We start from the raw sequence: 22,957 nt of genomic DNA, 5'->3' as shown, positions 1-22,957 counted from the left end.
TAGCAAAGATGGATGCAGTCCAGGAATACTTACGCTTCTCTGAGGAGGATATTGATATGCCTTTTCTCTCCCCGTTGCCTACCCAGCAACTGGCTTCAGATTGCCATGGGACATTATGGACTAATCTAATCGATACCATTTGGACTGGTGTGGCCTGTAATCCTAGCATCCTACTTCTATAGATTCCATATCCCACCCACTTAAGTGCAGGTGTTTTATGTGGCTATTCCAAAATTTGGAAATACAAGGAAGTCTGCCATATTTATTATGTACCTTTTGTAATTTTACAACAACACCTGTTTGTTGACAGCACTAACTTATTAAGCAATATATCACTTGTGTCAAAGCTAATATGTCGGCTTTGTAACTATGTCCTGCTGTAAGCACAGTAAAAAATCAGGATGGAGGGACTTAGGTTCTAGGGAGATGTGGAGGAAAGATCTAGGAATTGGCTGAAGGAACAAGAGACAGAGAAAAATAGCAGGCTTGAAGTGGGCCACATCACTATAAACTGTGACATGCCTTAATTTAGGCATACTCTCTACCCTCCTCTTTGGGTGTGGCACAAGGCATTAGGCCACATTCACCTCTAGCACTGTTCTACTTGTCAGATGCAACAGCTGTTTAGCTTGTGGAATACACAAAGGGCAGTTTACAGTTAAATACTTGTTGCATTACCTTCAGAGAATCAGAATAGGGTTTTGTTTTAAGCAAACAAATCAGAACTGCTGAGAGAGAGAGAGAGAGAGGGAGAGATGATAGACAGATGATAGATAAGATGCATTGGGTGTGCCACATTACAGAATCATTGGCAGACAGCAAATGGACTCAAAACTGCAAATAGTAATTTACTCTCTGATCCTGTGCTAAACTCAGCTACTTTCTTCTCTTGTTCTTAAGACCATGGTCACCCCAATGCTGCTTACAGGCTCCATGCAAGTGACATGAATAGTTATTTGATATTTTTCACAACTCCATGTATCTGTCTGATTAGAATGGCCATCTGATTGTCACCTTTCACCATGTACAAACACATTTCTATACTGTCACATCTTAGCCTTTAAGGACTGAAGCTCTCAACCTGGAATCAATGGTTTTTAGGCCAGACAGGACTGTTATATAAACATTAAGCAAATGTTTCCCAACTGTCAAGGCCAAGAAGAAAATTGCAAACTTTTTATTTACTTGAAAAAGTGGGAGGAAAAGGCATATTATTTAAATTCTGAGCAGGCAGGCAGACAGACTTCTGTTTTCTCCAATAGGCAGATTTTTTAAAAAATAGACATATAGATACATGTTATTCTTGTCTACAGTAAAGCAACCTAATCAAACCTAACCAAACCAAGTCTGTGAAGCTTCTACTGTTAACAAGTTATTAAATGCAAGGTTGAGTTTCTGGAGAAGAGGGACATATTGTCAAGTCAGGAGCAAAGTCTGAGACAACCTATGTATTCTCATCCCACATTCCATTTCTAAAATGTTGGACTTCATGAAACCTTTGGAATTATATGGCGCATTCATGGCATGCAGTTCCTTGTTGTTCTCTTGACCTAAGCTTGAAATGAGAATTGCAAAATAACCCAAGGAAAAAATAACCAATGCAAAGAATTGGTTACTTCCTTCTCTGAAGATCCTCAAACAAGCCTAACAACTTAGATCTCTTAAAGTTCTAATTTTGTATCTCACTTTGCTCCAGCAGTGATTCATCGATGTCAGATCTCCACCCATCCACGTGTTTACACAATGAATACAAATACTGTTTAAGTTGCTAAGAATACAGCTATCAGTAAATAGTTTATGAGCTACTTGTGGGAGTACCCTCATTACCTAAAGGTCAAGCGGGGATTCTATTATTAATAAAAAACAATCCATGGTCTTATATTGAGTCAATAGTGCACAGCATTTGAAAGAAAAGAAAAATGATGATGGATAGGATAGGATAGGATAGGATAGGATAAAAAAAGAAAGGGAAAATACTGCCCGAGTTTCTATAATCATTTACTCAGCCTTATATAGCACAGACTTCAGCAAAGGATTGTTACCTTGCCGTGGTGCTGGAGCTTGAGCACCTCAGTGATGCCATGAGCTAAACCGTGAAGGGCCACCCAAGACGGGAAGGTCATGACAGAGAGGTCAGACTAAATGCGATCCCTGGGGAAGGTAATGGCAACCCATCCCAGTATTCTTGCCGTGAAAACTAAATGGATCAGTACAACCAGAGATACGTCGGTATACCATTGGAAGATGAGACCCCCAGGTCGGAAGATGGTCAAAATGCTACTGGGGAGGAACAGAGGATGAGTTCAACTAGCCCCAGATGTGATGACGCAGCTAGCTCAAAGCCGAAAGGACGGCTAGCGGCTGACGGTGCTGGTGGTGAACGGCGAATCCGGTGTTCTAAGGATCAACACACCATTGGAACCTGGAATGTAAGATCTATGAGCCAGGGCAAATTGGATGTGGTTATTGGTGAGATGTCAAGATTAAAGATAGACATTTTGGGCGTCAGTGAACTGAAATGGACTGGAATGGGCCACTTCACATCAAATGAACACCAGATCTACTACTGTGGACAAGAGGACCACAGAAGAAATGGAGTAGCCTTCATAATTAATAGTCAAGTGGCTAAAGCAGTGCTTGGATACAATCCAAAAAACGATAGAATGACCTCAATTTGAATTCAGGGCAAGCCATCTAACATCACAGTGATCCAAATATACGCCCCAACCACAGAGGCTGAAGAAGCTGAAGTAGAGCAGTTCTATGAGGATCTGCAGCACCTACTGGACAACACGCCTAAAAGAGATGTTATTTTCATCACGGGAGACTGGAATGCTAAGGTGGGCAGTCAAATGACACCTGGAATTACAGGTAAGCATGGCCTGGGAGAACAAAATGAAGCAGGACATAGGCTGATAGAATTTTGCCAAGACAACTCACTCTGCATAACAAACACTCTCTTCCAACCACCTAAGAGACGGCTTTATACATGGACTTCACCAGATGGACAACACCGAAATCAGACTGACTACATCCTTTGCAGCCAAAGGTGGCGGAAATCTGTACAGTCGGTAAAAACAAGACCTGGAGCTGACTGTAGTTCAGATCACGAACTGCTTATTGCACATTTAGGATCAGACTAAAGAGATTAGGGAAGACCCACAGATCAGCTAGATATGAGCTCACTAATATCCCAAAGGAATATGCAGTGGAGGTGAAGAATAGATTTAAGGGACTGGACTTAGTAGATAGGGTCCCAGAAGAACTCTGGACAGAAGTTTGCAACATTGTTCAGGAGGCAGCAACAAAATACATCTCAAAGAAAGAGAAAACCAAGAAGGCAAAGTGGCTGTCTGCTGAGACACTAGAAGTAGCCCAAGAAAGAAGGAAAGCAAAAGGCAACAGTGATAGGGGGAGATATGCCCAATTAAATGCAAAATTCCAGAGGTTAGCCAGAAGAGACAAGGAATTATTTTTAAACAAGCAATGCACGGAAGTGGAAGAAGACAATAGAATAGGAAGGACAAGAGACCTCTTCCAGAAAATTAGAAACATTGGAGGTAAATTCCAGGCCAAAATGGGTATGATCAAAAACAAAGATGGCAAGGACCAACAGAAGAAGAAGAGATCAAGAAAAGGTGGCAAGAATATACAGAAGACCTGTATAGGAAGGATAACAATATCGGGGATAGCTTTGACAGTGTGGTCAGTGAGCTAGAGCCAGACATCCTGAAGAGTGAGGTTGAATGGGCCTTAAGAAGCATTGCTAATAACAAGGCAGCAGGAGATGACGGCATCCCAGCTGAACTGTTCAAAATCTTGCAAGATGATGCTGTCAAGGTAATGCATGCTATATGCCAGCAAATTTGGAAAACACAGGAATGGCCATCAGATTGGAATAAATCAATATATATCCCCATACCAAAAAAGGGAAACACTAAAGAATGTTCAGACTATCGAACAGTGGCACTCATTTCACATGCCAGTAAGGTAATGCTCAAGATCCTGCAAGGTAGACTTCAGCACTTCATGGAGCGAGAATTGCCAGATGCACAAGCTGGGTTTAGAAAAGGCAGAGGAACTAGGGACCAAATTGTCAATATCCGCTGGATAATGGAAAAAGCCAGGAGTTTCAGAAAAACATCTATTTCTGTTTTATTGACTATTCTAAAGCCTTTGACTGTGTGGACCATAACAAATTGTGGCACGTTTTTAGCGGTATGGGGATACCAAGTCATCTTGTCTGCCTCCTGAAGAATCTGTATAATGACCAAGTAGCAACAGTAAGAACAGACCACGGAACAACAGACTGGTTTAAGATTGGGAAAGGAGTACGGCAGGGCTGTATACTCTCACCCTACCTATTCAACTTGTACGCAGAACACATCATGCGACATGCTGGGCTTCAGGAATCCAAGGCTGGGGTTAAAATCTCTGGAAGAAACATTAACAATCTCAGATATGCAGATGATACCACTTTGATGGCTGAAAGCGAAGAGGGACTGAGGAGCCTTATGATGAAGATGAAAGAAGAAAGTGCAAAAGCTGGCTTGCAGCTAAACCTCAAAAAAACCAAGATTATGGCAACCAGCTTGATTGATAACTGGCAAATAGAGGGAGAAAATGTAGAAGCAGTGAAAGACTTTGTATTTCTAGGTGCAAAGAGTACTGCAGATGCTGACTGCAGTCAGGAAATCAGAAGACGCTTAATCCTTGGGAGAAGAGCAATGACAAATCTCAATAAAATAGTTAAGAGCAGAGACGTCACACTGACAACAAAGGTCCGCATAGTTAAAGCAATGGTGTTCCCCGTAGTAACATATGGCTGCAATAGCTGGACCATAAGGAAGGCTAAGAGAAGGAAGATAGATGTTTTTGAACTGTGGTGTTGGAGGAAAATTCTGACAGTGCCTTGGACTGCAAGAGGATCAAACCAGTCCATCCTCCAGGAAATAAAGCCAGAGTGCTCACTTAAGGGAATGATATAAAAGGCAAAACTGAAATACTTTGGCCACATAATGAGAAGACAGGACACCCTGGAGAAGATGCTGATGCTAGGGAGAGTGGAAGGCAAAAGGAAGAGGGGCCGACCAAGGGCAAGGTGGATGGATGATATTCTAGAGGTGACGGACTCGTCCCTGGGGGAGCTGGGGGTGTTGAAGACTGACAGGAAGCTCTGGTGTGGGCTGGTCCATGAAGTCACGAAGAGTCAGAAGCAACTGAACGAATAAACAACAACATATAGCACAGAATCCTGGAATAATCAATGTTAGGTAATGTTCATCTATGGGCACCATTGAAATGAGTACATATACCCTCCATGGAAATCTGATTTGACTAAAAAACAAATGTTAATTTTATATTTGCCATTACAGGCCCCAGGTAATGCTGATAGCTGCATGCCAAAATGGGTATTTGAAAGCAGCCTTGGAGAAGGGCTTGAAATCAGTGAGCTGGCCACATTTGTAGCTGATGTTAAACTATTCCAAGTAGTAAAAACCAAATGTAATTGTGAAAGATCTCCAGAAGATTCTCTTTAAATTGAATGGTCAACTAAATGGCAAATGCAATTCAATTTAAATAAACCTGGAGTGATATACATTGATGCAAAACCACTTTGCTTCATACACACATGCTAAGGGTGCCTCAGCTCAGCCAGGGCCGCAACTAAGGGGGGGGGGCAAGAGGGGCATGTGCCCCGGGTGCTGCGCTGGGGGGGCACCAAAATGGGCATGGAATCCATGTTTGCCCTGGGTGACACAGACACTAGTTGCGGCCCTGAGCTCAGCTGCCTGAAACTAACCAAGAAAAAGAAAACTTGGGGTCATTGTGGACAGTTTAATGAGAATGTTAACTTCATGTACAGCAACTGTTAAAAAGGCAAATTCCATGTTAGGCATTATTAGGAAAGGGATGGAAATGAAAACTGCCAGCGTAGTAATGGCTTTATACAAATCTGTGATTCTATGTTCAGATCTGTAGTCGTGTGTAGTAGTGCATGCACCTGTTCTTCAGGAGAATGATATAAGTATTTAAAAGACTTAAAATCATTTAAGTGGTGCAAAAGATTCAACAAGAAAATACTTTTTGTCTTTGAGTGACAAGCGTTAAAGGCAGTTAGCATCTTTATCAGATCCACTATTTCACTGTCTAGAAGGTGTATTTGTCATGCAAATTCAAAAGTCAGTTCTGCTCCCCAAACTTAAAAAAAGATATAACAGAATGGGGAAAAGTACAAAAGAAGGCAATCAAAACTGTTGGGGCCTTGAATACCTTCCTTACAAGAAAAGTAAAAGCCTGCTCAGCTTGGACAAAAGACAGTTCTATGCTTGGGCATAAAGAAAGTTGACAGGAAGATTTTTTTTCCCTCTCCCAAAACCAAGGACCCAGAATGAGATTTAGAACAGATAAAAGAAAACTTTTTCATGTAGCACATCATTAACCTGTGGAATTCATTATAGTATCACAAGAAGTGTTGGTTACCACTAGCTTAGATGGCTTCAAAGGGGATTGGAAGCATTTGTGAGACTATTGAGACTATTTCTGAGTTAGGGATAGTAGTTTCCAAATACCAGCTACAGAGGAACAATTGTAGGAGAGGGGTATCTCTCCATCTCTAGCTGCAGTTCAGCACCTTTGAACTGGATTAATTCATTACACTAAGCCATAATGGAGGTCCTTTTTGACTGAGCATGAACAACAGTGTGATAACTATGGTTGGCTGGTGTTCTGGTTAGACTCAGACAACCAGTAGAATTCAATTAGGAATCTTTATTTACAAGCAAACTATTTACAGCAGCAATGTCCTTTATTAAATATTAGTTCAAACCCGAGCGGGCAATGTTGGAGTGCTGGGCAAAATGACATTGCTAGGATCAACTGGGAACTGCGGCAAGACAACTGGACAGGGCTTGGCAAGAGCTGAAGGCAAGGCAACTGGAATGGTTGCACTCAGAGTTCATGGACAGGCAGCAGCACAGGACTTGGCTGACGAAGGCAGTGAGGCTACTGGATAGGACTCGACTGGAGACGGCAGCAAGACAGCAAGGCAAAACTCGGCTAAGGATCGCAACTAGGTGGCAAGGCTTGGCTCAACTGGACTCCGTGGTGGAGCGGCAAGACTCGGCTGGGCTTCTGGGCAAGGCGGCGAGACTTCACTCGGCCGGGCTTCTGGGCAAGGTGGCAAAACAAGATACAATGTGAGGCAGCAAGGTGGAATTTAGAAGGCTGGGAAGGCTTTGGTTCCATAGTGGCTACAGGACAAGGCTCTGAGGATGATTCTGGCTTGTCTCCAAAAGAAGCTGTTAGCTCACTGGAACATTTGTCTCTGGAGACCCAATCCATGCGCTGGCTCCTTTTTATCGGTTCTTTTCATGCCATTCCTATTCTGGAACCAATCGGGCTTCTTTCTGTTTGGCGCACTTTTCAGCTCGCCTTTCCCTCTCACTGATTGGCGGTTTAAACCAGGCTCCTGTTTTCCTCCAATCAGCTGCTCAGAACTTTCCCACTCTGCTGAGTCACCATGAGTTTCGGTTTCCTCATTTTGCTCAGCATAACTTTCGGTTTCCCCATTTTTCTCAGCATAAGTTTTGATTTCCCCCTCCACAACCTCAGAGACTCAAACCTTACAGCTGGTGGGTTATTGCTTGCAGTGGGCATATTGGGAGATATGTAGTTCATCTTTTAGGTGGCAAGAGGGAACCCAATATGACAACATACTTCTGCTGATTTTAATAAGCCTGGAAAGGCTACAATAACATATAATGCTTAACATATAATGCTTCATGTCACTGTTCTCTTTGGCATTTGCATGAACAAAATCTTATGGCTCCATCAAGTTCTACTCTGAAATAACTGTTTCAAGACCAGGGCAATTATCAGACATAACTTCTCTCTGGTGCTACCCCGGTCAGAAGTCTTGCTGTAACTTAATTTAGCAAAGTATGTGCATCTTACCAAACATGATTTCACAGCTGTGCCTCCAAATACATTTCACTGCACTTGTTGATGGATCACTAGGTCAAGGACAATATGTCATTCTGCATCTTTAAAAAAAAACAGGGTCAGTCTTTGAAGTGTTGATTTAAAATTAGTCATTATTGCAGCCTTTTTTTCCTTATCAGGTTGACTGTTATACAAATAGCAACCAAATATGTTATTTTAAAAATTAATTACAATAGCAGAATAGAAACACATGCTTTCTATTTGCATTCAGCTTGTTGGACTTCCTGGACATATAATGCATAATTAAAGAGGTAAGATTAAATGTATTAGTGTTCCTGTAATGCAGAGATGGAAACATTTTGTTGATCACGGGCAGGGAGTCCCTGACTCCTCCAACCTGCTGAAGAGCAGCAAGAGCTTTCTAAAGATGTCGTGATATCACTGGAAAGGATAGATACTTCTTACCTTTGGGGGGGGATGTTAAAGATGGAAATGGAAGCAGGACATTTCTAGAAGTCCCCATTTTAACTCTTTAACTTCCCCCTCTTCTGGTCCAGATTGTAATTAGCCAGTTAAATTCCTACAACACAATTTCAGGCCCATTTAAGTTCTGGGGTGGCTTTAAAACTCCACTGGAGACCAGTTTGCCTCCCATAACATCCTGCTCTCATTCCCATCCTTATATTTAGAAGAAAGAAAAACAAAACAGAAAAACAAAACAGTGCAGGCAAAAATCATCCATTTTTTGCCAGTAGCTTTGGGTGACATGATATTGGGATTCTGGTAGGGCACAGGCAGCCTGTGGGCCATGAGTTCTTATAATGATATCCATTCGAATAAAATTCCTATTCCACTATATCGTTGGGTTTTCATTCTTCCTTTCTTTCTTCCATTTCTTTCTTCTTTCTTTCACTGCATTTTACTCCATTTCAAAGCTGGCCCACTGAGCAACTAGCAGTTTAGTCTTCTTAATAGCTTATTTAGGTCACGTTGGGGTGTTTCATCTGTTCATGAACCTCACTGCATTGCTCAACACTTGACTGCTCATGCTGAATATAAGTTTCATGCAAAAACTGTCTCTAGTAGTTGATCTGTGATGCTGCTTTTTCATATACTACAATCATCCAGGGGTGTTATTTTTATATATTCTTGAATGTATACACTGTCTTTCCATTTACTCTGTTTACTCTAACATGCAGTGCTGACTAAAAATGATTGTGTAAAAATGTTCATGACAAACTCTTTAAGGACTTTTGAGCTGGTCTGTGGTTACAACAGCTTCCTTATGGGACTGTCTCTTCCTGGTTGTCTCTACCCATTCTATGTGATCCAGCAGGAGTGGCATGCTATGGGTACCATCAACCAAGGAATGTCGACTGGCGGGGCCCTAATGGAGAGCCTTTTCTGCTGTGGTACTCAGCCTCTGGAACATCATCCCTCCAGATTAGGTTGGTTCAACCCTGCTAGCCTTCCATAACACCTGATTCTGTGCCTGAGCCTGGGAATCTGGGAGTGTGACAGACCCCATTTCCTGGCTGTGTTGACTACGACTATATAAATTGATTTAATAAATAAATAAATAAATAAATAAATATTCATTCCCAAGCAACTGGCCACTTTTCAAGGTGAAATAAATAATTTAAGGCATTGTAGGAGAGGAACATCTCAGATCAAAGTTTATATCTAAGATCTATCATACTCAGGACATCTCTGAATTTCAAACAAAAATCAATATTTTGACAATTCACCATCCATCCATAACTTAGATCTAAGCTAAGAGAAGCTGGATAAAATACTGTATTTCCTTTATAGAGTGTAACATATGATACTCTCTGGAAATCTATATTTCCCCCATAGTATCAGCCTAAAATTAAAGCTAGGCCTCAACAGCTATTGTATTAAAAAAAAGTTATTATATTTTTTTAAAAAGTTGCAATCCTATGTACACTTCTCATCAAGTAAATCACATTTAATCCACTGGGACTTATTTCTGAGTAAGCCTGCTTGGAATTGAATAATAAAATGCATCTTGGAGAAAATCATATTATGAAACCAGAATATTGAAAACTATGTCACACGAGAGATTCCTAATCAGCAATCTGCTCCCCAAATCATTTTTACTGTACCAATAGGCCACTGAGATCATACATCCAAAATCTGGCAGCATGGTTAAACTTTTTTTTTTTTTTGCAAAATTAAGCCTAAAATATGTACATTATATCTCTGCAGATATCAGCAACAGTATTGCTTATGTTTGCTGCTCCACTTATTTTAATCCAGATGCTCTCTGTAGTATCTCCCAGTTCATTCACTTGGTTTTCTAAGCAGATACAGATACTTTTAAGGAAGGGCTTTTCCCCACTATTGAGTTGAAGTGCTGTCCACCCATTCCTGATTAGCTCAAAACAATGCTACCCTAACATATTACCCCATTGCCAATCCATATCCTGCATCTAGTGCACATGTTCCAAGTCACTGCGAAATAGGGTTTGGTTTGGGAATATGCCATGCATTATAGCAGGGTTCCCCAAAGTGGTCAATATCAACACCCAAGGATTGATGAGACAATCCAAGGGGTCGATAAATGGCTGGGGGTCAAAAATGGGTCAGTAAATGTCTGGGACTATCTAACAAGTTAAGACAATCTGAGAAAGGGAAAGAAACAGCCCAAGAGGGGAGGTAAGCAGACCCTGCAATGACTGTGTAAAGTCCTAGTAAATAAACCCAACAAGCAGCAGGGTATCAGGTCTCTTCTTCAGGAGCTTGTGGCAGGAGGGAGCCAGTGAGGAAGTGATTGAATTATAGTGAAACTGGAAAAAAAAGCAACAAAAGCCCCATTGATTACTCCTTATTACTTTTTGGACACTGCAATGAGGAAAAACTCATCTGTTGTATTGAAAGGTAAAGATGTATCTCAGAATACTGCTAAAGAGGCAATCCCATCTTCTCAACTAAAATAGTGGAGAGCTGCTCTCTTCTACTTCATTGTAAACCTGAAAGATGTTGATTTTAAAAATGGCAGCTAGAGAGGAGGAGGGAAGTGACTGGTGTGAAAGGAAGAGTGCAGTATGCTAATCGAAAGAGATAGCATTCTGTAAGGTCACTAAGACCCAGCTTTTTCAGCAGGGTCGTTTTTGGGATGCATGTTGATGTTTCCTAAAGAAGAATTCATGGAGTGAATAGGATTGAGTATCCTGGTGATACATTTTGCCATGTGTTGTTTATAATGTATTATTTTGTGGTTGTTCTATTTTGTGACAGTACTTTTATCAATCTGTACGTGGACCCTGGAATTATACACTGACTGCTCAAAATGTTTGGTTGGAGCACCAAATAAGCCTAGATAGATAGATAGATAGATAGATAAACACATTGTGGTTACTATTTTATTATATTAATGATATTATTATACAAGTTATCATGGTCATTTTAATTGTAGGATTTATGAACTGTGGATAGTTCAACTTATTTAATGCCATAAACCATGAGAAGTGGCAGATTCAGTGATATCAAAATGGAATGAATTTAAAGATATCTGGCTTAATATTTTTGGAAAACGTGAGGCAATTTTTCTTAAAAGAACCAGGCATCGTCATTCCAACATGTTTTTTTTTAAATGCATTCTTTAAAAAAAGAAAAGAGGAATACTGGTACCATAAAGTAAGACATCAAAGTGCTTTTGATGTGAAGTTTATTTAACAAACTCAGCTTTTTCCGATGATTGTACTAATCCTCATAGAGGCAAAGGCGTTAAATTTGTCTATTTAAACTATAGCAGGAAGAGCCATAGAATGATCATCTACAAAGCTCACTGCAATTTTTGATATATTATGGGAAAAAAAACTAGTCACTTCAAATATTTTCTGCTGCTTCTATGGTAACTATAAAAAACAGACACTCAATGCTGTATTAATTCTGCCATTGCTAGTCCTAGGCCCAGGTGAGTAAGGAGGAAGGTTGGAGGTCAGACTAGCAACTGACCGTATAAAAAATTTTCACTGCAACTGAAAAAATGGGCATGATTCACCAAAATCTACTGTAATTCAAATTGTTGGAGAGCAATTGTTGCCACTGAGCTGCACATTAAGTATGTAAGTAATGCTATAATATGGCATATTGCTGAGGCTTAGCCTTGTTCATGCAAAAGCATTATTTATGATTTATTTATTTACCATATTTCTATTCTGCCACAATCCAAGAGACTCCCAGTGGCTTACATAGGATAAATAATACAATTAAAATATCCATGGTGTAATCTAAAACCGAAAACTCATAAATAGGATAATAACCAACATTAAAAAAAAACCCACAGTAACCATTAATTCTGTAGAACAGTATGTAAAGCACACATTCCAAAATGCCTGAGACTTTCTCAGCTGTCTTCCATTGCAGGAGGATAGTTTCTAGCCCTTATGGTTACAAAGATAGATTTGAAGATATTTACTGAGCACTTAGCAAATTTAAGAAGCCAGAGTAGTAGTTAAATGAAGTTTCCTGTGATTTTCCTTGATGGAATAAATGTTAGAGCAGAGTGTTCAGGTTTCAGTTCATGTAAGCAGGTGAAGGAAAGATTTCTGCTTGATTGTGAAAACCCACACTTCCATACTGTTGCCAATATGGAGTCATTAGGAGTTGTGTTCAACTTGTGAGAGTCTTTGCCTTTACTGCAGATCAACCATCAAGTGTAATGGAATATAAAAGGCCCTTTGCAGAGGAAAAGGGGATGGGATCTGTTTGCCTGCCGATAGCATAACACTGACATTAGCTCCTTTGTACAATGCTAAGAAGACAAACAAACAAGCAAAAAGAACTGTGTATATTTTAGACACAAATGGTGGAAAGGTAATAAAATAAACATCAAAATGTGGACTACCAGCTTCTCCACTGCCACTTCTAACAAAAGCAGGAAGGAGAAGGAAATTTTCTCAACCCAGATTCTGAATTCAAGCATACAAGATTGGGAACCGGAAGCCATTCCCCATAACTTGAACACAAACATAAGCACTTCTAAGGGCAAATTTTCATGGACCAGTTTCAGCTCTCTGTTTGGGAAGCTTTCTTAAAAGGCTACAAGTCACAGAGAGCTAAATGACATGTTGCATATGACAAAAGGCCCCAGGATGAGATCTAGCATGAAGGAGATCATGGAAGCGAAAGGAGCTTTCCTCAGAAATCATTACTTTTCAAACTTCTTAGGTTCCACCAATATTTCATTGCCCCTCGTATTCTAAAGTTACGTTTACATCACAAGTATTAGTCTAGGAACTTGTAAGATAAAAGCAGCATGGAAGGAAAACTGCTCCAGGCAATGGATAAAGCATCTCCTTCCTTCACATCCCTTCCTGAAAGAAGAGTGCCCTTCTCCACCACTGCTTTGCAAGTGGGCAGAGATGGCTGAACCTTTGTCTTGTGTCAGATATCATTTTCTTCAAGTGTGAAGCCAGGCTGAAGTTTTCTTTACAGGCAGGCACCAGTCTTCCAAATCTATCACAGTTAAGATGCCACGAAGAAGAGTTGTTCAAGGACAGAGGTGGAAACTCTTTAGGTCTAAACATATTTCTGGATCCCAATTTCATTACCTCCAGTTAACAGATCCAGTGGTCAGAGATGAATCTAACAAGGATCCCAAATTCTCTACCTCTGCTTTAGGACAATAGTTTCCAACCTGCATGAACTAAGACCACTGGTCGCCCACCAATTATTGCAGGTGTCCCTATATATAATCCTTATTGAGTTTTGATTATATTAAAATCTAATAAAAACTAAACTTAAAAGAAAAAAGAATAGAGTAAAAAGAGCAGGGAAAAAGAAAGAAAAAAGAGAAGATTATAATAAGAGAAAAGAAATATATAAAGAAGTGACTTCTAAGCTTCATCACAACAAGCATAAAGTATGTTCCTAGTGACTCTTTAATTCTGAATTTCTTGCTTCAGAATTCCAGTATAGAGTACCACTGTAATGCTTCCTTTTCATGTTTTCTCAACAGCAAGGTTGCTTCCATTTCCTGCAGACGTTCTTTATCCCAGATGATTCAGGTTTCTCTACAATCCATTATATTTACCAACAGTCCTGCTGCAAAAGCTAACTCTAGTCAAGCATCTGATTTCCCACAGAAGCCCACCAGAGAAGATAACAGAAATCTTCTGGTAGTGCTTCTCAGCTTGTGGTGTTCAGAGGCTAGGCTTCTCTGATTCTTGAAGTAATTTGTACTCCATCATATTTAGTAGCCATTGATAGCTTAATTCAGAGAAGTTAATTGCGAATTAAGCTATCAATGGCTACTAAATATTGCTAATATTAGATTTTAATCAAGCATTAGACAACCCATGGCCTGTTGGGTCATTGTTTCAGACATATTTCCTTTCCAGATTCCTCAATGCCTTCAATAATGTCCAAGCTTCTAATGTACTGGAAAAGTTCTTAAAAATTCAGGAGAGATGTATCTGCCTTGAAAGTAGCCCATGTTGAACTGTACAGCAAGTCAAGCATCAGGAGTTGAGCACAGGAAATGTTTTATGACATTTTGTATTACGTTACAAAATGTTTTATGGTAATTTTATGCCATAAAATTTTTATAAAATTTGCCAAATTTCTATTCCACAGGAGTCATGGGTCCTGGATTTTGGATGCATTCTGTAAGTTAGCCCATTTTAGGTACCTTGGTTCAAAAACTGTTGGCCTATGACACACTGTTTCGCCCAGTTGAAGGTTACAAGTATCAAACAGACAAGTTTTAGTAGTATATAGATATCATCCATATTTTAACAACTTCAAAACAAGTGAACATAAGAAAGTTATAGGAAGATTTCATTTGTGTAGTTGTTTCCTTAATGTAATATGTATTTTAATTTCCCAGTTCTTATATATAAGAGAAGAAGTCATATGCTTGTATTTCTAGTAGTAATTCCCAGTATGATCAATGGTGCTTGAATGAATATATATATATATATATATATATATATATATATATATATATATATATCTTCCTCATTTTCTTAGGTGTTTTGTATTTAACAGCTTTATTGATAAGGTGGAAATAAACTAAAATGGGTATAATTTTATCTCAAAATACAACTTTCAAACATATCTAATATCTTGGGTTCATCAGAGATATTATTTTAATACAACCAGCTGTATCATATAGAACAACTAATCCTAGGGAAGTTGAAACATTATTTTAAACATGCATTTTGAATCATGCTTGATGATCAGGAAGGAAGGGATTTATTCATTCTCCATAGGAAATGCTCAAACTTTGGATGGCTTCTAACAGAAAGACTTTAAAAAGCAGCGGTACGGCTAAAAAGAGCGCCTGTTTTTGAAGCTTATGCCCCCTAAAATAAACACTAAGATTATAGATTGTGGCATACAGACTTCTACATGACTTAGAAAATATCAGTATAATTTATACAATTGTTTGAACAAATAACTACAGTCTACATCTGTACACTACATATAACTTCCTGTCTTCCACAATTGTCTTGAGGGACACACCCATATTACTGGTCAATCTCAAATAATATCTTATATATCTGATGAAGAGGAGTATAGTTTACCAAAGCTTGCTGCAGCAGACCACCCCTCTGGAAAACAGTGGATTAGTTTCAGGCAAATTAGTTTCAAGTAAATTAAAGACAGCTCTTCCAAAGCATGCTTAACTCACGGTAGATATAAGAAGTGTGTGTGCTGTGTGTGTAAAGCCTCTTCACTAAAGATTAAGGACTCTACTATGCTGGTTCAGTTTGTCTCAATCTAAGGCTGAGAGAAGATGGCTGGCCGAAAGTCACCCATCTGGCTTCCATGCATGAAAGAGGAGTATGTAGAAACTGGGTCTTCCTGCTTCTAATCCCTTATTGACTATACCACTCATAACGTGTTCATTCAGACTGTTAAAACTGACAACAAATCCTTGGTACCTATATCTCAATATGCATAGGCATAGATAAATGAAATCCATGATGCATAATTTATATCACAATGTATATATAATTGATTACATTGTATTCATTTTATATTAGGTCACAATTTATTTATTCTTACCCAGAGTAGTTGTTGTCATTTACATGCAACATACAAATGCAATCCTACACTGATACTTTTATTTTGAGAATTTGGGGAGAAAGCCTCTTTAAAATTCAGTAGCAAATACTTCTGCGAAACCATGCATACAATGAGCGGAGGGGGAAGATGTGAAAGCACATTTATTTGGAAAGAACTGTTTCCAAATGTGCTTAGCAGGATAGTGTTAGAGAAATTGCACTAGCAACAAAACTAGTTTGACTGACACCCATATATATATAAGCCAATTTCCTTAACTCAGCTACCATCAACATTTTGAAACTGTGTAACACCAAACAATCTTTGACTGCAGCTAGCAGTCTTTGGTTTGGCAAAATACTCCAGGGCACATTAAGTAATATATCCCTAGTTTAATTAAACACTGTAGGCTTAAATACATATGGCACGATCCTATCAAATTTTTTTTTAAAGTATGATTGTTTGTGAGACTCGCTGATCAATGGAAATGCTAATCATAGGTTTAAATCTCTCCACTGTAAACAATTAGGATTCACAAAGGTTTCACTTTGCTCTTGCACACTCCTTACTTGAAATATTCCATAAAAGTCAGTTTTGAAATACTGGGTACAATCCACTCAACATTTCAATCTCATAGAAAATCAGTAAAGAACAAAAGCAGGCTTGCTAATAGTGAGACAATCCTGTTATTAGATCTATTTAAAAAGTTACACACTCTCCAACTTTCCATATTGTCTCAGAATGCATTTTGAAAAGCAACAGAAGTGAAAATGGGACTCAAAAGTTTTGGATCATGCTGCATGTGTTTACCATCATATAATTACACCTTTGCAGATTCAGAAGTGAATATTATATATAATACTCCAAAACTACTTTGGACATATTTAGAAAATGAATTGTGATCAATATGAATCTTAACCCTCTTTCTTCTCCTTTTAATTTACTTGGTAAAGTTCTGCAATTTCTTCCCAGGGCAAAGTGATACAACAGTAGTTCTGGGTTCAAGCAGCTTTTATTTACAGCCTGACAGTGGAATAAAAAAGAGCCCTTCAGATACCCAGCCAGGTTTGTGGCTTTCATAATCACTTTAGAATCTACAGAAAATAGGGACATGCACACAGCAAAGGCTACTACATTCTAGAACATCCCAACTACTGGAAATTCAGCAGCTGACACTCTTCTCCCATTAAAGATTCTAACATTTGGCTGACAGACTGGTATAATAATTTGCAGCACTCCACTGTAAATGTTGTTGTTGGATTTTTTAGCTCAAAGGGCACACCGATTTTTTCACGGTGTTTAACCCCCGCGAAGCAGGCTAGGTTGAGACTCATCGCCCCTTCGCGGGACACAGGTTCTGAATTCATAACCTCCCCAAGCTAAGCCCTGCTCATTGTAATCAGCAATCAAAAGCAACGCCTTGAGCAGCAGCCGCCCGCCGAAGGGACTTGCAAAATTCTGCGAAGGGCAGAGCTCGCTTACACCTAGGAAGGCGATCAGGCAGACATTAGGTCGGACTCCGCCACCTGTAAGGCAGCTCGCTGTTCGCACCTGAGTCTAGGATCCCGCTCTGCAAATGGGGAAGGAGCGGAGGGGAGGAGCGGGCCCGTCGCGGCGGTTTCATTGGGCGAGACCCCAGGGAGAAGGCGGGGCTCGGCCGGAACAGGCACCAACTTCTTCCCAGCGAGAGCTCGCCGGCGCCGGCCTCGTCGGTGCCCACCTTTGCCAAGCAAGCCACCTCGCATCCCCACCCAATAGCCTCTCGGGGGAGGGAGGAGGTGTGGTGGAAGCTCCTCCCCCTCCTCCCAGCGTTCGAATGGGCTGGCCCACAGTCCCGGAGAGAGATAATGACAATATATACCACTAATGACAGCGGCGGCAGCTCGGGTGTTGCGCCCGCCAGCAGGCTGCTCGTCCGCTTGGGGCTGCGAGGAGACTCCGACTTGCGCCTCCTTCGGGAGCCGGGAACGCTCCTTACGAGACTGAACGAAGACACGGATTACCACCGACCTTTGCTTTCAAACCCCGGTTTCATTACGTGGTTGCTGCTGTGGCTTTTAATCCTAATCGGGAAGGCTTTGCGCGTGCCTGTCGGAGAGCTTTCGCGGAAAAGCTCAGGAATCGCTTCGCGGAGGGGAATAGTTTGAAGTTGCTTACAACTTTTCAACCACCTGTTGCTCTCAGCTTCGCCGCGTGAAGCAGCCAACGACGAACGGAGAGGGAGGGAGCGACGGCATCTCCTGAGGAAAGGCACCCCTGCCCTGGTCAGACACCACTAGGGGGAAAGCGTTCAAATTTGGAAACCCTGCCCAGGTGGTGGGCAGAAGCTGGCGCCAGAAATAAGGCTCATCCGAACGTCTGTGCCAGGAGTGAAGTGCGCGGATTTTGCTTTCTAAGAAGGCGGCCGTCATCGGGCTGATGGGAAAAGAACACTGAGACGCGTTCCAAAAACCTCTCACCTCCCCCCCCCCCCGCCTCCGAAACACTTTTTCAAAGAATACAGATGTCGGCAATTTTTCTCCAAACTCTGGCCTAGGCGGGAGTGAACTAAATTTGGCTTCCTTTTAGAGAGAGTTTGCAGAGGGAAAGCGAAAGCCCACCTGTCCGCGCTTTGGAGCCACGCCCTACCTTTCGGGGATTCCAAAGCGGAGACGAACTATTCCTATATCCTTCTCCCCTCACCCACCCCCATTCCGAGACTTTGGCGAAGTCGACATGTACCCCCACTGTTGATACTGTCTCCGGAGGTCGCCAGAGCCACGGAGTCAGCCCCACCAGGGGAGGAGGCATCAGCACTCTGCGAGGGGGGCAGCGGATAGCCGAGCTGGAGGCGCGACCATGAAGCTGGAGATCTTTGCTCCGCGGTACGAGGACAAGCTCAGCAGCAATAGCGTCAGCGACCTGGAAGGCAGCAGTGAAGAGTCGCCGCGGGCCGCCGAGAGTGAGCTGGGCTCCGACGGGGATTGCGCGGCGCTTAGTCCGGCCAGCGGCTGCGGAGGCTTTCCCCGGCAGGGCTCGGAGCCTTCGCCGTCGCCTTCTCCGGGGGACGAGTGTAAAGCGGCTGTGGGACTACCTGGAAAGCCGTACACGCGCCGCCCGAAGCCTCCCTACTCGTACATCGCACTGATCGCCATGGCGATCCGGGATTCGGCCGGGGGCCGTCTGACCCTGGCGGAGATCAACGAGTACCTAATGGGCCGCTTCCCTTTCTTTCGGGGCGCCTACACGGGCTGGCGCAACTCGGTGCGTCACAACCTGTCGCTCAATGACTGTTTCGTCAAGGTGCTGCGAGACCCGGCCCGGCCGTGGGGCAAAGACAACTACTGGATGCTCAACCCCAACTCTGAGTACACTTTCGCCGACGGCGTCTTCCGCAGGAGAAGGAAACGGCTCAACCGTCCGGAGCCCATCCCCGCCGCCGGGGGCTCCCCCTCGGCGCAGCCGTCCCCCGCGCCCGCTTCCCCGAGTGCAGATCAGAAGACCCTGCTGGGGGAACCGGGCGTGGGATCGGCCGCGGGTGCCTCGGCCACCAGCACGAAATTCTCCAGCCCCTTCGCTATCGAGAGCATCCTGAACCGACCGTTCCAACCTTCCAAGCAGCAGCCGCGGCCCCCCACAACGCCGGTGGGAGAACGGGCGGTGGCGTGGCCCGCCCCCCCGAGCTACTCCCGGCTCCTCGCTCGGCCGGCCGTCTCCTACGGCCTCGTCCCGACTTTCCCTCTGGCGGCGAACTCTGCCGTTTACCACTACGGCTTCCCCGACCCTCTGCTGCTAGAGGCCTCCAAGGAAAAGGCTCTGAGCGCCCACGATCTCCACCAGCCCTTCCCCGCGCGCTCTTCTTTCTCCTCTCCCCGGCTTTCCTCGGCGCAACTGCAAACGCTGGGCGTTTCTCAGCTCTACTGCCCCCTCCGGCTGCCCAGTTCATTGCAGCAGGTGGCGGCCAGTCACAACACCTATAGGCCTTATGCAACGGAGACCCTATCGGTGTAACGATCGAACGGGCTAAGACCCCTCCCTAGTGAAGGGCTGGAGTAACGTGAGGATAGACAAGAAGGGTCTCTCAACGCACTTTAAAAGAATTGAAAAGGGAAAAAATCCAGAGACTCAGAAGATAGAAAGATGGTGCCTTAACGCTGTTTTTTTTCCCCTTGAGACCAAAACCAAAAACTAGTCAGATTTTTTTTTTTTTAAAGGGTTGAACTCTAAGATGGACAGCAGAGCTTCTTTCTGATTGCTGAAGAGAAACCATTTCCTGCCGATGGTGTGGGGCAGGGGGACATTCATCGGGCTGCAGGTGCCTAGCTTGTTAAAGCGAATCTGGGGAGGTACATCGAAGGATCTTTTCTCCAGGGTTGTAATTAAAGCATGTACTTACCCTGAAGTAAGTCCCATTAAATTCATTTGGGCTTATTCCTGGGGAACTTGTTCATAGCACTGGAGCTTGAAACTGGGAGTTTCAGCAGTAGTCACAAGCCAACTTAAATAAGGATGCTAACTTAAGGGTGCTCCTGAACCCTGAGAAAGAGGGCTGCTATCAAAGGCACAGATACTTGGGCAGTGAAAAACTGAAACTACAAAAGCCTCAACTGTATCCAAATACCTGGAAGGTGCCGGGTTGCCAATCTCTGGTGAACTTGAGTTAAGGCTGAATCCTAGGCATCCTTCATCTTGGAGCATGCCCCAGGGAAGGCAAAGGGACCTAAACTCCCAGAGCAGCTTTAGACCAACCCAGAAGCTTAGCATCTGTGTATGCATTACTTAGGGTCAGTAAGCATGCTTGAGCTCCCTATGGTGGTCTGGGGAAAGGAGAACCTAATTGCAGCTCAGCTGGGAGCAACTGAGGTCAAAGTCCTCTGAAACATGCCTATGCAGCAGCAAGGCCAGTGGCTTTGAGCACCCCTTATGTCTGACTAAGCTGGCAATTGGAAAGTCATCAGTTGGGAAGCACCTGTAATGCTGGACTCCAGGCCAGAGGGTGCTAACCTGCAGAAAAGCAATTCTTAAGTGTTGGGGGTGGTGGGGGGAAGAGACCAGTATGGCATATATACAGCCAAGGAATGGGAGATGGCCACCTTGGGGCCAACAGGCACAATGGGCCCTGGCCAAGCTTCAGCCTAAAAAAAAGGGGGGGGGGTATATATATATTTCAAAAATAAATATGATTTCCCACCGCATTGATGTTTCTTTGCTACACCTAATTGCAGTCTACAGAACTACAGCAGCCAGTCCCAGTACTGACTGACTAGGGCTACCACTAGATGGCAGCCAACAGATGTAGGAAACTAATTCTTTGCTGCCATCTAGTAGCCTCCTAGAGTTTTGCAGCCCAGATCCAATAGTGCTAGTACAGATGCAACCTGGTGGGACAGCTTCCCCCTCCCTGTCCCAAGAACCCAGGCACCAGCAAGTTCCTCTCCCTTGAATATAAGCACTAGCTCTTTAAATGGTGACTTGTTGGGAAGGGGTATTGAGAGGTTTGTCTTGGGGCCCAGAGAGCACTGTGGTGGTGGTGGGACTAGGAAGTGATTTTATGGATGTCAGTCCACTGAATTTCATCACATGTATTCTGAAGTAAACTCTTCTCTAGAACTGCAATCTTAACTAATTTAAAGCAAGCTCTTGGCAGAGGAATAACTGGATGAGAATCATGATTTTAGACACTGAATTAATGGAATCAGGTTTTTTTTTAAAGAATGCTTAATGGCATATCACTTCTGGGCTGAACAGCCTATTAAAAAATACAAATTCTGGGTTTTCCAAAAACTGGACTTTGGGATCTTGTTGCACATACCTCTCCCTATTAACTGTAGGGATTCAGTTATTTATAACCTGTAAAACTCTGATGTTTAAACAAATGCAGGCTATCAGTTTTTCATTTTAATTTTTTTATTTCAATGAAAATATACATATATATATATTTCAAAAATAAACATGATTTCCCACCGCATTGATGTGAGCTTGTTTGCTACACCTAGTTGATGATCCTTTCCCTTCACTCCCACCCCAAGAAACAGATGCATTGTTGGTTATATCCTGAAATCCCTTCATCGGCCAGACTCTTTCAAAGCAGCAGAGAGAAAGGCCCAAGTAGAAACACAACAAAAAGTGTTACCCTGAAAAAGGAAAAATACTTCCAGAAACTGCCTGTTGCAAAGCGTGTGTACGTGTGCATGGGTTCATGAAACTCTTGATCAAGATGATTTTCAAATAAAAGATGGAATTTTTAAAAAATCCTGAATTTGGAGTTGGCTGTGTTTGGTTCCAAAGGACACTGCTTTCAAAGAGCAGTAGATTCAGTGCCAGAAGAAATGGGGGGGGGGGGAGAAAGAATGAACAGGGGCAGAAATGGTTCTGTACCTGTACATTTAAGGGGAAAAAAGCCATGAAGGACCTGGTGAACTCAAGATTGGGGGGGGGGGGCTCCTTGAAACTAACAGGGGGCACTGTCTAAAGGAAATTGGTGGTTACTCTTGGTTTCTTCCACTTGGAAATAAGTGGGATGATACTGTTTAATAGGACTGACTCACCAAACCAGTTAGCACAGGGCTGGGGTACAATGCCTATGTTAGGATAAACCCCATGGGAATCATTGGGTCCCAGTCCTGTGTCCACTGGTTTGGGAATATTCAGTAGGAGTGCCTTTGGAATAGATTGTTTAATAGAATTTCGCTGTCTGAGTAATTGTATCTAGGTTAGCAAATTTTACAAAATGCAAAGGGGGCAGAGCTCCTGAATCATGAGAATAAAAAAGAATTCCCCCCCACTCCACATTTGGCCTTATACTATTATTAAGAATACATCCATTATTTCTACTTCAGGCATGGGAAACCTATACCCCTCTCTGGATTGCTGAATTACAATTCCCAGCCACCACACAGGTTGTATTTCTGCCTCTCTCATAATGCAAACTGGAAGGGAAGAAAGGCAGGACTTGGCTGCACACTTGGGATTCTCTCCCCATTTAATCAATGCTAAT

The 22,957-nt window shown here is 42.5% G+C and overlaps 1 protein-coding gene across 1 annotated transcript; it reads left to right on the top strand.

Annotated features, from left to right (window-relative positions):
• Window positions 1-18,736: 18,736 nt before the first annotated feature.
• On the top strand, window positions 18,737-19,976 carry FOXQ1 (forkhead box Q1). Its single transcript, XM_063300209.1, has one exon. It carries the CDS (start codon window positions 18,820-18,822, stop codon window positions 19,969-19,971), a length of 1,152 nt encoding a protein of 383 aa, XP_063156279.1. The 5' UTR covers window positions 18,737-18,819; the 3' UTR covers window positions 19,972-19,976.
• Window positions 19,977-22,957: the final 2,981 nt, after the last annotated feature.

This window comes from Candoia aspera, chromosome 3 (genome assembly GCF_035149785.1).
Source record: "Candoia aspera isolate rCanAsp1 chromosome 3, rCanAsp1.hap2, whole genome shotgun sequence".
In the NCBI taxonomy this organism is placed as follows: Eukaryota; Metazoa; Chordata; class Lepidosauria; order Squamata; family Boidae; genus Candoia; species Candoia aspera.
The sequence above is the reverse complement of the archived record's forward strand: the minus strand, read 5'-3'. Positions and strand labels throughout refer to the sequence as shown.

Coding starts and splice junctions, on each gene's coding strand:
- FOXQ1 (XM_063300209.1), top strand. CDS start 18,820: ATGAAGCTGGAGATCTTTGCTCCGCGGTACGAGGACAAGCTCAGCAGC.